The sequence below is a fragment of the Mastigoproctus giganteus genome, chromosome 2 (assembly GCF_048544385.1).
Source record: "Mastigoproctus giganteus isolate SK-2022 chromosome 2, ASM4854438v1, whole genome shotgun sequence".
In the NCBI taxonomy this organism is placed as follows: domain Eukaryota; kingdom Metazoa; phylum Arthropoda; class Arachnida; order Uropygi; family Thelyphonidae; genus Mastigoproctus; species Mastigoproctus giganteus.
In genome coordinates this window covers 22,772,789-22,789,497 of record NC_143576.1, presented here as the reverse complement: position 1 = coordinate 22,789,497, position 16,709 = coordinate 22,772,789, and the positions used below count along the sequence as shown (strand labels likewise).

Below are 16,709 nucleotides of genomic sequence, written 5' to 3'. Positions count from 1 at the left end.
AGTATTGGGTCCATTATTGTTTTCTGTATTTATAAATGATATTGATTATGGTATATCAAGCTTAATGTCCAAGTTTGCAGACGATACGAAGGTTGGCAGGGTTGTCAAGGACACTACTGACACTATGCTACTGCAACAGGATCTGGAAAGGTTGAGCAGATGGGCTGAGAGGTGGCAAATGAAGTTTAACATTGACAATTGTAAAGTACTACATATGGGAAAAAGAGCAACCCCAGAGCAACGTATCAACTCTGTGGTACTACACTGACAGTAGTAGTAGAGAATGAAAGGGACCTGGGGGTGGTTATGCAGGCAGATATGAAGTTTTCTGAGCAGTGCAGACGGGCTGCAAGAGTAGCTCATGGTGTATTGTCGATGATATATAGGAATTTTTCTAGCAGGGATAAGGAGGTGATTATTCCATTGTATAAGGCAATGGTCAGGCCACACCTTGAGTACTATATACAGGTCTGGAGGCCTCAATTCAAGAAGGATGTAGAGCTGTTGGAACGAGTATAGAGAAGGGCAACAAGATTAGTGAATGGAACAAAGGGGTGCTCTTACGAAGAAAGGCTTAAGTTTTGCAAATTACAGTGTCTGGAGACTAGGCACCGGCGAGGTGATCTGATAGAGGTGTATAAAGCCTTGAATGGCTTGAGCATGCTCAATGCTGATGGGATTCTTCCTCTTGCTCAGAATAATCATCTGAGAGGGCATAAATTCAAATTGAGAAAAGACAGATGTAGGATAGATGTGAGGAAATTTGCCTTTTGCCAGCGTGTGGTTGGTTGGTTGGTTGGTTGGTTGGTGGAATAGACTTCCATCCCTTGTCGTGGAAGTTGATAGCCTAAATAAGTTTAAGGCTCAGCTGGACAGGTATTTCGAACGAACAGAGGGGTGAAGTGGAAGTGGTTATTTTTTATTTATTTATTTATTATTTTTTTTAATTTTTTTTATTATTATTTTTTTTTAAATTTATTTATTTTATTTATTATTTATTTTTTTATTTTTTTTTTTTGGCTGATGCTGCATAAGCTTGCTTTCTTGCATCAAATGCCTCTACTAATGCTAATGCTAAATGCTAATCCCAGTAGCATTTAGCTTGCTCAACCCATTAAAGGCCTTATACAACTCAATCAGATCACCTCGCAGGTGCCTAGTCTCCAGACGCTGCAATTTTCAGGACTTAAGCCTTTCTTGGTAAGAGCACCCCTTTGTTTCCATCACCAATCTTGTTGCCCTTCTTTCTACTCGTTCTAGCAGGTTTCAGCCTTCCTAAAATGAGGCCTCCAGACTTGTACACAGTATTCTAGGTGTGGCCTGACAACTACCTAGTATAAGGCAATGGTCATCGTAGGAAGTGCATTCAAAAAGTATGTGGTGCCAGTTTTTTTTGGAACTGCAGTGAGAGAGGTTAAATGCAGACCAAGCTGGTGTAGTTTCTTGTTCATCGAGCCATGTTCAGTAATCAGGAAGGATGTTTCAAGGGTGAAAGAGAGCTGTTTGTACTGTCTTGGAGACAGAGAATGTAACTTCAGGGAGGAATTTTCTTGTGGTTGTACAAAGGAAGGCAGTGTCTTTATAAGTCTGTCAGATGTTCAGCAGTTCATTATAGATGTGGATCTTTTCCACTTTTGGATCCGCCTACAGATTGAGCTTGATATCGAGAATCGTGGAAGAAAATTTCTTTCTTATCCAAAAACCAGACAGACAGCAGAAGGTCATGAGCAGGTCTAGAGGGAGGACTCTGGCGATGACCTCCATCACTGGGGTGGAGACTGATCTGCAGACTCTATTGATAGCTAACAGCACAGACCATTGTATTGATCCCAGTTGTCCTCATCTTTACCACCTTGGCACAATGGAACCAGGAGCTGGCTGAGTAACTAACAGTTAGGAGAAAGACGGCTTAGTAGTATAGGAGAAGGGACCTCCTGAACAGTCCCTATTCATTCCTTGTAACTCTGAGTATAGATCTGGAGAATTTTTTGACTTTGTTTATTGGGAAACTTAGTTTAGAGTCAATGATTACTCCTAGTACTTTGGCTTGTGTTACTATTGGGAGCTGGATATTAAAAGACATTTTGACTTGTGGCGATCTTCATAGGTCGCCACAAGTGTGTCTTAGTTGGGTTTATACATAGTTTGTTTAAGGATGCCCAGGAGGAAAGGTTAGCCAAGGTGCAGTTGTCATTGTCTTCTATAACTTTGCAAGAACATCTGGACACAAGAATTGTGAGGTCGTCTGCAAAATTATTATTTTGGTATTTGGGAAGGACCGAGAGCTAGTCCTGGAAGATGTTCCACACCAGGGGGCCAAGAACTGATCCCTTGGAGGCACCCCCGATTTATAGGCTAGATGACTTGCTGGAACTTGGATTTCAGTATTATTGTTCTTTCCGAGAAGTAAATAGTTCTGGAAGAGTTGAAAGAGTTGCAGCGTACAGGAGGCGTACCAGGGCCTGTCCCATTAAATGTTGTCAAATGTGCCTTCAGAGCCCACAAAGATGGCCAGTTAAAATTTTGAGTCAGAGATTTTGATGTGCAAGACCATATCCCAAGACCATATTTAAGGGCACAAAAGGTGATATAGTTGTACACGTTGGCACTAATAATATTAAGAGTAGGAGACCGGCAGAATTACTTAACAAGTACAGGTCACTGTTGAACAAAAGCCGAGAATTAGGGTTGAATTTGAAAGTGTCTGCAATTCTGCCCAGACACGATAGGAGGGAGTATATGATGAGAGCCTTGTCGATCAATTCGGCCCTGGAAAGATTGTGCAAGGCTCAAGGGGTAGAATTTTTTTCAGCCTGGACTGTACTTGTTAACAGGAGAGATTGCTTCTACAGGGATGGGATACACTTAAATAGAAAGGGTGCAAGAATATTTGCTGATGCTATCGAGGCAGTGTTAGGTGGGTCGGAAAACTGCTAGCTTGGGGGGAGACAAAGACCAATAGATTGACAGTAGCCACTGGCAGAGGTGAAAGAGATTCTTGCACTGCTTCTATTAGAATGAGCAGAAGCCTGAAAAACAAGATGCATGGTATTTCAGAGACTGCTGGGAGCCATTGTGGTACAAGTAAACACATGGGTTGTGTTAGGGTAGCTAAGAATAGAAACAGGTGCAGGTATACTTGCGTGTACACCAATGCTAGGAGTTTAGTAAATAAATTTGATGAATTTGAGGTATTGCTCAAAACATCGAAGGCAGATATTGTTGGGATATCAGAGACGTGGTGTCACACAGATATAAGGGATGCGGAACTGCAATTTGGGGAGTACAACGTCTACAGAAAGGATAGACAGGATAGGAAGGGGGGAGGTGTTATGCTATTAGTTAAGAAACACATAAAAACCAAGGAAGTGAAGCCAGTCGACATCGCTGGACAGTGCAGTGTGGAGTCAGTTTGGTGTGACATAAACATTGGGAGATCAAAATTGAGAGTAGGAGTGTGCTATAGGCCTAATGACTCTGATGAGTATAATAAGGAACTGTACAGGGAAATAGAATGGACCAGTAAATCAGAGTGTCTTATAATGGGAGATTTTAATTTCCCAGATATTGACTGGAATTTGGGGGCTGGATACTCACACACTAGCAGGGCTTTTGTGGATTTATTGGATGATTGTTTTCTACATCAGCATGTTCGGGAGGCAACTAGAGGGAGCAATACTCTTGATTTGATTATCAGCAGTGATTCTTCATGCATTAAGAATCTGCAGATAAATGAACCACTAGGTGGCAGTGATCACAGTGTGCTGAAGTGGGATTTACTCAAAGAGGTAACTACCATTAGGGGTAAAGGGAAGGGTTATTGCTTCCGTAAAGGCGACTACGATGGACTGAGACAGTATTTAAATTCTATACAGTGGGACCAACTGATGATGTTACCAACAGCAAATTCAAAATGGGAAGCATTCAAAGAACTTATCTTGGAAGCTACTAGGCTTTACATACCAACTAAGAAATATTGTTCAAGGTTTAGGCCAAAATGGATGTCAGATGAACTAATGAGGCATATGGCAGAGAAGAAAAATGCATGGGATACTTACAAATTAACACATGACACAGAAGCCTATGATAGATACAAGTTGATATGCAACCAAGTTACAAAGGAGGTTAGGCAGGCGAAGGCAGATTACGAGAAATCCTTGGCAAGGGATGCAAAGAAAAACAGCAAAGAGTTCTTTACTTATGTAAACTCTAGAAGGAAAGGGATGAATCAGATTGGTCCTCTTGATATTGATGGGTCAAGTGTTGATGATCCTGCTCAGGTAGCTAACAAACTAAATGAATATTTTGCATCGACATTCACACATGAGGAGTTATTCAGCGAGGGGAATGCCAGAGGCGTATTCAACTCTAGCAGTAAGTTACAGAATCTTGAAATAACTGGGAGTAAAGTGGAGGAGAAACTGTTGAAGATAAACACAAGAAAGGCACCCGGGGTGGATGGGATCTATCCAGTTATATTAAAGGAGGCAGCAAAGGAAGTAAGCAAACCCTTAGCCATAATTATGAGAGCTTCCTTGGACTCAGGGGAGGTACCCATAGACTGGAAATGTGCAAATTTGCCCCCAATTCACAAAGGAGGATCAAAGGCTGACACAAGTAATTAAAGACCTGTGAGCTTAACTTCTGTTCCAGGAAAATTAATGGAGGCACTGGTTAAAGAAGCACTGCAGGATCATTTAGACAAGACTTCAGTTATAGCTCAGACACAGCATGGTTTTGTTAAGGGGAAGTCTTGCCTGACCAACTTGATTGGATACTATGATGCAGTCACAAAAGAACTGGATGCAGGGAATAACTTTGATATTATATACTTGGATCTTAGAAAGGCTTTTGATACTGTTGCACATGGAAGACTGCTACACAAATTGGAGCAGTGTGACATTGGAGGCAAATTACTGCTATGGATAAAGGGGTGGTTGAGGGGGAGAAGACAGAGAGTGGTAATCAATGGACACTGCTCATCGTGGACTGATGTTATTAGTGGAGTCCCTCAGGGCTCAGTGTTGGGTCCATTATTGTTTTCTGTATTTATAAATGATATTGATGATGGTATATCGGGATTAATGTCCAAGTTTGCAGACGATACAAAGGTTGGCAGGGTTGTCAAGGACACTACTGACACTATGCTGCTGCAACAGGATCTGGAAAGGTTGAGCAGATGGGCTGAGAGGTGGCAAATGAAGTTTAACATTGACAAATGTAAAGTACTACACATGGGAAACAGCAACCCCAGAGCAACATATCAACTCTGTGGTACAACACTGACAGTGGTAGAGAATGAAAGGGACTTGGGGGTTGTTGTGCAGGCAGATATGAAGTTCTCTGAGCAGTGCAGACGGGCTGCAAGAGTAGCTCATGGAGTATTGTCAATGATATACAGGAATTTTTCCAGCAGGGATAAGGAGGTGATTATTCCATTGTATAAGGCGATGGTCAGGCCACACCTAGAGTACTGTATACAGGTCTGGAGGCCTCATTTCAAGAAGGATGTAGAGCTGCTGGAACGAGTACAGAGAAGGGCAACAAGATTAGTGAATGGAACAAAGGGGTGCTCTTACGAAGAACGGCTTAAGTTTTGCAAATTACAGTGTCTGGAGACTAGGCACCAGCGAGGTGATCTGATAGAGGTGTATAAAGCCTTGAATGGTTTAAGCATGCTCAATGCTGATGGGATTCTTCCTCTAGCTCAGAATAATCACATGAGAGGGCATAAATTCAAATTGAGGAAAGAGAGATGTAGGATAGACGTGCGGAAATTTGCCTTTAGCCAGCGGGTGGTTGGTTGGTGGAACAGACTTCCATCCCTTGTGGTGGAGGTTGATAGCCTAAATAAGTTTAAGGCTCAGCTGGACAGGTATTTTGAACGAACGGAGGGGTGAAGTGGAAGTGGGTTTTTTTTTTTTTTTTTTTTTTTGGCTGATGCTGCATAAGCTTGCTTTCTTGCATCAAATGCCTCTACTAATGCTAATGCTAATATCAAATAGTGCCTCCTCACAGGGCATCCTGGTGTACACCCGTACTGATAGGGAGGGAATGAGTCTCTTGTCTGGAACAGGAACATGACCCTGAGAGCTATCAGCCATTCTAACACACCTACCCAGGTTAGCAAGGAGGGCAATGGGCCTGAATGAGCGTGGATCGGTTGGGCTTTTGTGAGGCTTCTTGATTAATCTCAGAAGTTCTATTTTCCAAGGCTTTGGAAAGTAGCCACTCACCAGACATTTGTTGAATAGTATGAACAGGTGCTGGGGTCTTAGTTTATGGAGTCAAAGAGTAAACACATTCTATTAAGTCATGGTGTTCAGACATTTTTTGGGGTTGATTCATTGGAGGACTGCACCCAACTCAACTGTAAAAAGATGGATTTTACTCACCTGTAAAAGGAAAGGAAAGAAGCTACTGAATGGATCAGTGGCTTCTTCTTCTGAGTATCTTTTATTTGCTGATCATATTTCAGAGTGTTCTGGGAAATTATTTTATTATTATTTATTTATTATTTATTATTATTAGCCATATGGTGCAAGGAAGCCTAAGGTGCATGTTGCACCGGCCAAAAATTTTTTTTCCAAGTTACCCTGAGAGAGAGAGAGAGAGAGAAGTAGAAAGGAATCACCAAGAAAGAGAAGAATGATGATATCCAGCCAGCTCAGGACCCTGGGTGTGACAAGCCCATACTCACCAGATGTGAGCCCCCTGGGGTTAGCTCATTAACAATATCAGTCTCATAATAACTGCAATGCAACAAACCAACCATCTAACACTGAAACTTTATTAAAATAATAATAATATAAGACCAGATCAAATTTTATAAAAATAAAAGATAAAAATATACAAATAAAATACACTGATTGTACAATTAAAAGTGATAAAATGATAGATAAAAGTAAAATATGAAATTACACTATACAAAGATAAAACTGATAAAAACAACCATAGCTGTCAGAGGTGACTTCCTTCTTTAACAATGGTAACACTTAACTGTCACGATAAATCCTTAAATAACACAGGATAATGGCTCTCAGCACGTTATCATAGGAGCACGGGCATTATCCTCCACATGTGCATGGAAACTGGAAATGGCTCAGGTGCATGCAGGTGGACCATTCATCCCATCGAAGAATTACGGTATCAAAGAGGATGGATGAATATAAACTCCATCTCTATTGATCGTATTATGTTCTGAAGAACAAATCTGCAAGCTCTCGAGTCATTTGCAATTCCAATATCTGTGCACAATGATCAACTATGATGGCATTGCCTGGAGAAATTTGTTCGTTCTCTTCCCAGAAATTATTATTATTATTGCTCTTATATTATTTCTCAACGACTGGGGGTTCCACTTCGTGATGGGTATTGCTACCAAGTACACAGGGTGGTAGTTGTTATGTCTAGCCTTACTGTTGGTTGAGGAACTCTCTGACTATCCTACAGGTGTTCAGGATTGCGACTTTCTGGAGTTCCTTGTAGGTGTTCACTGGGAGACCTATTGCTGCTAGGCTGTTATGTAGGGTCTTTGGCGCCATACCTGTGGTTGACATGATGATCTTGGTGATCACCTTGCATCCTGCAGTGATGTGTTGGATTGTTTCAGAGGCCAGGTGGCATCGTCGACATGTATCATCGAACACTCCAGGCTCCTTGGCGATGTAATTTCTATAGTTCCTGGTGTTGATTACCTGGTCTTGGATGGCGAGCATGAATCGTTCAGTCTCGGGGAAGAGCGTCCTGCTCGTGAGCCATACATTAGAAGCAATTTTATCTATGGGATTGTGATGGAGATCATTGTAGTGTCTGCCATGGGCAGTGTCTTCTCTGCCCATCTTTCTAGCTTCGTTTGTTCCTCTTGGGTGGGGAGTACTCCTCGTTTAGGTTCTGAGTGGGGTATACCGCTTGTCTGTCTTCCTTATGGTCTGGTGGAGTGCTGCTGTGTGTTTCTGGAAGTAATCCTTCAGGTTAACTATCGCTGTCTTCTGTTGCTCAATGAGATCTATCAGGCACCTTCCTCCTTCTTTCCGAGCAATTGTCAGTCTCTCCACGGCAGATTTCAGGGTGGTGTTGGTGGCTCTTGGTCATCATTGTGCTTGTCTTTCTCATGATATCCTCCAGCTCAGTGTTAGTCCAATCTATGACCCTGAAGGAGTATGTTATCACTGGGAGGACTGCATAGGTGTTTATAGCTTTGACTGTGTTCACTCCATTCAGCTTTGCTTTCAGCAGGCTCTGAATCTCTGATGGTATTTTTCTGTCAGGCAGGCCTTAATTTCCTTGTGCTGTAACTGCTGAGCCTATATCATCTCCAAGTATTTGCAGGCCTCTCACTCTACCATGGCTTCAAGTTCTTTACCAGTCTGCAGCTGGTAATTTCGGTTGACTAATTTTCTCTGGTGCAATCCGATCCGTGGGTATTGCAATGGTCTAGACCAAATTCCATCCTAATATCATTGCCGAATTCTTCGGTGATCTGGAGTAGTTGCTGGAGGTGCTTCTCGGTTCCCGCTTGGAGCTTGATGTCATCCATGTACATCAGGTAGGTGAGAGTGTACAGGTTCTTCCTTCCTTCTTTGAGTTTATATCCGTAATTGCTACTGTTGAGCGTGGTGGACAGCAGATTTAGTGCTAGGCAGAACCACAATGGACTTGGAGTGCAATCTTGCAGGGCATCTCCCTGAAAGATTCCACTGCTGATTGGGAATTGGTCTGGTTATGATGTTTTCGACCTTAATGGTGGTACTCCATTTCGCCATCATTTCTCCTAGGAAGTTTGTCGGTATTGGATTGACTTTGTAGATGTTCAGCACTTCTATTAGCCAGCTATGAGGCATGGAGTCGAAGGCTCCGTGCCTCACAGCTGGCTAATAGAGGCTCTGTGCTTTATTATTATTATTATTACTGTTATATTATTTCTCAATGATTGGGGGTTCCACCTTGTGATGGGTATTGCTACCAAGTACACAGGGTGGTTGTTATTATTATTATTATTGTTGTTGCTCTTATATTATTTCTCCCTCATTGGGGGATTCCACTCCGTGACGGGGTACAGCTACCAAGTACACAGGGTGGTTGTAATGTCTGGTGTTACTATTGGTCGAGGAAATCTCTCACTATCCTACAGGTGTTCAGGATTGCGACTTTCTGGAGTTCCTTGTAGGTGTTCTCTGGGAGACCTATTGCTGCTAGACTGCTATGTAGTCTTTGGTACCATAACAGTGGTTGACACGATGATTGATGGTTGATACTTCTTCCATATGCCACATCTCCTTGATCTCATGTCTCAGGTTCAATTACTTCCTAATTTTTTCTTCATGGGTTTTCTGGATATTGCTAGTGTTGGGCACCGCTATGTCAATCAGGCAGGTAACCTTTTCCACCTTGTCCACAAGGGTAATGTCTGGTCTATTGTGCGGGATGGTCTTATCCATTATTATGGTGCGGTCCCAGTACAGCTTGTGGGTTCGGGTCTCTAGTACTGCCTGGGGTTTGTACTTGTAGTATGGAACACTTTCTTTGGTCTTTTTTTTCTGGTATTTCCTCGCTAGCTTCTGATGTATTATCCTGTCTACCTGGTCGTGTCTATGAGTGTACTCAGTCTGGGTGATCACCTTACACCCCGCGGTGATGTGTTGGATCGTTTCTGAGGCCAGATGGCATCATCGACATGTGTCATCTGATATTCCAGGCTCCATTGCGATGTATTTTCTATAGTTTCTGGTGTTGATTACCTGGTCTTGGCTGTTTCCTGTGCAACTGTTGTCACTTCAGCCAAGGATAAAGCTGACCTGCTAGCATCCCATTTTTCTTCCAACTCATGTATTAATGATTTTGGTAAAACACCTCCCACCATTCCCAACACACTCCATTCAATGCCTCCTGTGGTCTTCCGTCAAAAGGATGTCAGAAGGATTTTGAAGAATCTTAATGCTAAGAAAGCTCCAGGTCCCGATGGTATTTCTCCACTTGTTCTCAAAACTTGTGCTCCTGAACTTACTCCTTTTCTTTGCTGCCTTTTTCACTTTCTTATTCCAAAGGTGTTTTTCCTTCTGCTTGGAAATTTGCTCATATCCAGCGAGTTCCTAAAAAGGATGACAAATCCCTCCCATCCAATTATCATCCCATTGCAATTACTTCTACTCTTTCTAAAGTATTGGAGAAATCAATTAACCGCCAACTCTTAAACTACCTAGAAACCTTCCGTCTGATCAACGATCGCAGTATGGATTCTGTCAGTGTCGATCCACTGGTGATATTCTGGCTTATGTTACCCATTTATGGACTAATTCAATGGAAAGGTTCAGGGAAACACAAGTAATTGCTCTTGACATCTCAAAGGCTTTCGATCATGTTTGGCATAAAGGTCTTCTAAACAAGCTTCCATCTTATGGTTTGCCAACTGTTTTTAGTAATTGGTTATCCAGTTTTCTCTCTGATCGCTCACTGAGGATGATGCTAGATGGCTCTCTGTCTTCTAACTTCTCCACTAATGCCGGTGTTCCCCAAGGTTCAGTTTTTTCCCCCACTCTTTTCCTCTTGTATATTAATGACCTTCTTCCATTGACTGGAAATCCTATGCATAGTTTTGCTGATGATAGCACATTGCATTCCACCTTCCATTTTGAAATCCTTTTTTTTTTTTTTTTTTTGAATTTCCTTCGCAATCAGTATCAATTTCTCGAAAATCTGCTACCAATTCCTTAAATGCCGATCGTCAGGTAATTCTCCAGTGGGGCAAAGACAACTTAGTTGATTTCCACCCTTCTAAAACTCAATCTTGTCTTATATCTCAAAAAGGGTTCTTCTGCTCCTATGCTTATCTTTAGTGACACTCCGATTTCTAGGCAAAATGATATATCTCTTTTGGGGATTACCCTGACTTCTAATCTCTCTTGGCATAAGCACATTACTAATATTGCTTCCTCTGCATCTAAAAAACTTGGTTTTCTCTTTCGCTCTAGGCGTTACTTTTCTTCCAAACAGCTGCTCAATCTGTATAAATCGCAAATCCGCCCTGCCATGGAATATTGTTCCCACATCTGGGGTGGTGCCCCCAAAAGCTCTCTCAGGCTTCTTGATTCCATTAAGAAGAGGGCAGTTAGGTTAATTAATGATTCATCTCTAACAGAGTCTCTCCACTCGCTCTCTCATAGACATACTGTTTCTGCTGCATGCCTCTTCTACAGATACTTCCATGGGCACTGTTCTGAATTGTCTTCTATAATTCCTGCTCTCTCTTTCAAAACAGTCCAAACACGTGCCACCACTAGCCAACATCCATTTACTGTCCAACTTCAAACTCACAGAACCAACTTTTCATCTTCCTCGTTTATTCATTCAACTGCCGTCTTCCGGAACAACCTTTCTTCATACGTATTTCCTGAAAATTACAGTCTACAGAAGTTCAAGTCAACAAATATCTTCTTTCGTCTTCTCAACCTCCAACCCAAGCATGGTACTAAGTACTATGGGTTCTAATACCTCTCGTGTTTGGGATTTACATAAAAAAAAAAAAAAAAAAAAAAAAAAAAACTGTGTTAGTGACTACCCAGGAAGGAAGAAAACGTCAACGCATGAAATGGAGCATTGAAGTGAATCATACATCATGCGAGCATACTATGAAATAGTATGCTCTCATATTATTATTATTATTATTATTAGCAGCTATATAGTGCAAGGAAGCCAGAGGCTTATGCTGCACCAGCCAAAAGAAAAAATTCTGAGTTACCCAGAGAAACAGAGAGAGAGAGAGAGAGAGAGAGAGAGAGAGAGAGAGAGAGAGAGAGAGAAGAAGTCAGAAGTAGAAGGGAATCACCAAGAAAGAGAAGAATGATGATATCTAACTCAGAACCCTGGGTGTGCCAAGTCCATACTCACCAGATGTGACTCCCTGGGTATGGGGATTACACATCTTAAAAGACATGATCAATAAAATATGAACATTAATAATAATATTAATATGCATCTCAAGCAGCTTGATTTCCTTTATTTCTGTATGAAATACGATAAAATTGTGTTTAGCACTAGCATGTAGCAATGTGGTACTCTTGGTACTTAGTCACATGACTTTTGGTTCCAGACAAATGTCTTTGTTCCCTGTGGGGAAAAAAGCAATAGCCTTCTACAGTTAACATTATCAAAACAGCAATACTGAAAAAATCCCATACTATATTATAGCAATGTTGAAACAATTTATTGAAATACAGTTTACCAAATGTTCCAAAAAGAGAATGTATGCAGTTAGCAATTAGCAGTAATATAAATATTAATCAAGTCAAACATCAGAACACCAAATGACAATCACAGGACTGATACAGGGGGTAGCCATGTTACTTGTTAGATCGTGGTTGCCAAATCAAACATGGCAAAATCAATCATAACATAGCGAACCTATAAAAGTTTGCCAAAAATATATATAAATAAATAAATTTTCTGTTTATACTCCAGAACGACCAAACAGCGAAAGGAATTCACAAGATAGACAGAATACAAGGAACAGCACCATATTTAGCAGTCACAAGCTTTAACCTCGGTTACTCAAGCACATGTAATTATGCACCCACGTGCCTGACCACTCGGCTACGGCAGCCACTTCACCACCTAAGGAATCCAATGTACATACAGGCACTCCAGACTTACGCAATACTCGACTTCTGTAAATTCAACTTTATGTAAGTTTTTGCTGGTCGGTGTAAACTTAAAAAAATCGCGGAAGCGCATTTTGCATCCTGTAGGAATAAATGGGGATATTGTGAAAACATTGCAATGTGAACCCAATAACACATTTTTTTTTTGGTAATTCGTTCCAAGACCTCGGAAGTTGAAATTTTCGCTTTATAACTAAGCTATTTATCGCTCTAAAATGTCATTTTTATAATGGAGTGCTACCCTTTCATTGTCCTCATATGTTCCGTTATAAGAATCAATTTTCAACAACTTTGTTGATATTTTTCTAAAGGGCATTTCTGGAGGTCGCAACCATAAAACAATAAAAACAATTTGCACTTTCTTGTTTATTGGGGTTTTCTGTTAATGCAATCTATTATAAATGGTTAGTAAACTCGATCTTATTGCATTTGCGATAATCCCGATAACTAGAATCGTGTGGTTTTTTTACATTATTATGGTGAAATGTGTTCCCCTTCACCAAAAGCTTCAATCATATAAGAAACAAATAAATTTTCAGAATCTTCTCTTCATTCCCATTTACTTATTACAATGATGAAGGAAAAGCGACCAACGGAGAGTGCAAGTGGTGGCAGTGCTAGGAAATCAAATAAAATTGATTTAGAAATGAAGACGAAAAGAATTAAGAAGTAAGAAGCAGGAAATTTGTCATCTATTGCATAGGAATTAGGTCTCGCTGCTTCAACAATGAATACTATTTTAAAGGACAGTGCGCGTATCAAAGAACATGTTAAAGGATCGATGCAGAAGATAGATGAATTAAGCTACAAAATTATATCAGTGGTAGATTAAGTAATTTATTATCGAAATGATGCAATTTAATCATGTCAATGCCAAATACTTAAACTATTAACAGCTACATTTTGGGAACTCACTGTTTCCCATCTTCAGGCCTTCAATGACAAAACATTGTTTTAGGAGTGGCATTACAAGTTTTCAATTTGATAATAATGTTTGATTATTTGCAATACAATGTATTCCAATTATATTATACTACTTTACATGTACAATTGTTGTATAATTATTACACTTTTTCTTATAAATTTAATTAATTAATTAAAATAATTTATGAAAAATCCCTAGAGTCACTTTTAAATTGGTTGAAAGGGCTTACCAGTTAATGTGATCAGTGAGTAGAGTCTCATGGTGCAGTTGGGGAAGACTGGGGTGAAGGCGTGGACTGATTTTTTGTACTGGTTGGAGTTTTGAAAATTTTTAGTACCACTCCTCCAATGCTCTATCTCCCATAGGCCTGAAGACAGGAAACAGTGAATTTCCAAAATGTAGCCATAAATAATTGAAGTGTTTGCCATTGAGATGGTTAAATTCAGTGGTGTAGCCAGAGGGGGAGCAGGAGGAGTGAATCTCCCCTTTTCATACGATGAAAACTTTAAAAAAATTACATTCAAACAAACAATTAGTGCCTATGCTCCCCTCACTTCAAAACTGGCTATTCCACTGGTTCAATTCCTTTAAATTGTGTCATTTCGATAATAAATTACTTAATCTACCAAGTGATATACACCGATGAGCCAACAACCAGTGAGTCGTAATGCAAATCGAAGCAACTGCAGGTGAACTATGCCACATGCACAGGTCAGGACACAGTATAAAAAACACTTGATACTGAGCTCCGTCAATCAGTGTTACTCTTGTTCTTCAGATGGGAAAGGCAGCGAACTTATGTGAGTTTCACAAAGGCCAAATTGTAATGGCTAGACGACTGGGTCAGAGCATATCCGAAATGGCATGGCTGGTGGGATGCTCACGGTCGGCTGTGGTCAGTACCTACCAAAAAGGGGAACCCATGAACCGCTGGCAAGGTGTTGGACGACCACGGCTCATCGATGCTCGAGGTGAGCAAAGGCTCTCCCAGATGGTATGTGGCAACAGAAGGGCAACTGTCGCACAACTCACCAGTAATTAGAATGCTGGTGATGGGAGTAATGTGTCACAACACACGGTACATCGAACCCTGATGAAAATGGGGCTGCGTAGTTGCAGGCCACTCCAAGTGTCCGTGCTAACCATGGTTCACTAGCGACAGCGCCTACAAAGGGCATGCAAGCATCGAAACTGGACCTTGAGTGATTGGAAGAAGGTTGTCTGGTCAGACGAATCACGTTTCCTGTTGCACCATGTGGACAGCCGGGTACACATGGTGCATCGTTTACCTGGGGAAGTGATGCCACCGGGATACACCATGGGACAAAAACAAGCCGGTGGTGGCAGTGTCATGCTTTGGGCGATGTTCTGCTGGGATACCCTGGGTCCAGTTATCCATGTGCTGGGCACTCTGACGTCTACCACCTACCTAAACATTATTGCTGACCAGGTACACCCTTTCATGGCATCCCCTCTGTCGGTGCCATCTTTCAGCAGGATAATGCGGCATGCCATACTACCCGGATTGTTCGAGACTGGTTTGCAGAACATGAGGAAGACTTCCAGGTATTACCCTGGCCTCCAAATTCTGCAGACATCAATCCCATCGAGCATCTGTGGTTTGTGTTGGAACAGCAACTCCGATCTGCGGCGTCTCAACCTTACAGGAAATGTGTGAAATATTTAATTTTTTCCCTTCCAAAATAAACCATACTGTAAGGGGCATATTTTAGAAGGGGAAAGAATTAATTTTATTTTATTGTATGCAGTACAGTAATACTGTACAATATTACTGTATGAAATGATAATGATAATATGTATAAATATAATAATTTAATTTGCTATACTTTTACATGTATTATATGTTAAAAAAAGGGCACTCTTGTACTATGGGCACTCTTGTACTATGGTCCCTTTCAATAATTGCAGCAGAAATACTGTATTTTTTCTTTTTTATGTGAATAACATGACTACCCAAAATCCAGAAAATTTCAAGATCTACCAAGGATCAGATCCTGAAAGGCAGGATTTGTTCAATTGTAATAAGTTAGTAGAAAATTTTATTTCTGCACACCTGAAATCTAAAGACTAAAATTGCATCAAGAAAAATAACAAAGAGCTGCAAAAGAAATAAAAAGCACAACAAAGGAAGATTAATGTTACACCAATAATGAAAAAATGGAATTATTTCTTAGTCATTACAAGTTTTGCAACGTTAAACAGTGAACTTACTTTGAAAATCTCCGCCAAGCTAAGCAAGCATCTCGTTGTTTCTCCCAGCTAGCGCCACCTTCTGGAAGACTGTAACATTTCTGCTTTTCCATGTCTGCATAATACCATAACAGCTGGTTGAGACCACATGCGAAGGCAAATAGCACCAGAGAATAGATTGAAAAAAACTTGATAATATCAATTACCATTCTTCCAAGGGATATTTGTAGCGGTCCAAGATGAGGGTTGACAGAAAATATATGAATTAATTTCAGGGCCCTAAAAAACAAATAACTGTACATCAAAACAGGTTCAAAATTTTTTCAATACACATTTGACAGGTTTACTATAAAAAGAAAGCACAGATCTCTCTCTCTCTCTCTCTCTCTCTCTCTCTCTCTCTCTCTCTCTCTCTCTCTCTCTCTCTCTCAGAATTTTTTTTTTTTTTTTTTTGGCTGGTGCAGCAAAAGCCTCAGGCTTCCTTGCACCATATATATAAATAAATTATGGCATGCTTTTATAATAAACAGAAGTAACAATTTCTGCTTTATTTTACTTAACTATTGACTTAATTAATAATAAAAAAAAAAAAAAAAAAGGATGGAATATCAACATTATAAAAATAAAAATATTTTGTTCGGTGTCATCAAAAGCATGTTTTATTTAGAATTAGTGCAGTGCTAAGAACATGATGCAAGGAAGCGAGGCTTATGCAGCACTAGCAAAAAAAAAAATCACTTAATTTGCCAAGTCCCTTGCCAAGAATTTGTTTAAACCTTCTTTAATAAATGAGCACTGTAAAAGGAATGGCATATGAAATGAACAACTGGGCAATATCAGCACAATGATTGAATCATGGACTATTACATCATGGCTAGGGTTTGCTTAGCATCGATCTCACTATCTAGAGAGTGTTA

The 16,709-nt window shown here is 40.5% G+C and overlaps 1 protein-coding gene across 1 annotated transcript in view; it reads right to left on the bottom strand.

The window, feature by feature from the left end:
* Window positions 1-16,709, bottom strand: part of LOC150089217 (transient-receptor-potential-like protein) — a 127,662-nt gene that overhangs the window by 44,697 nt on the left and 66,256 nt on the right. Inside the window, exon 9 of the mRNA XM_090389904.1 lies at window positions 15,814-16,071. Within this exon, the coding sequence (XP_090246030.1) occupies window positions 15,814-16,071 (258 nt within the window). The remainder of the gene's footprint in view (window positions 1-15,813; window positions 16,072-16,709) is intronic.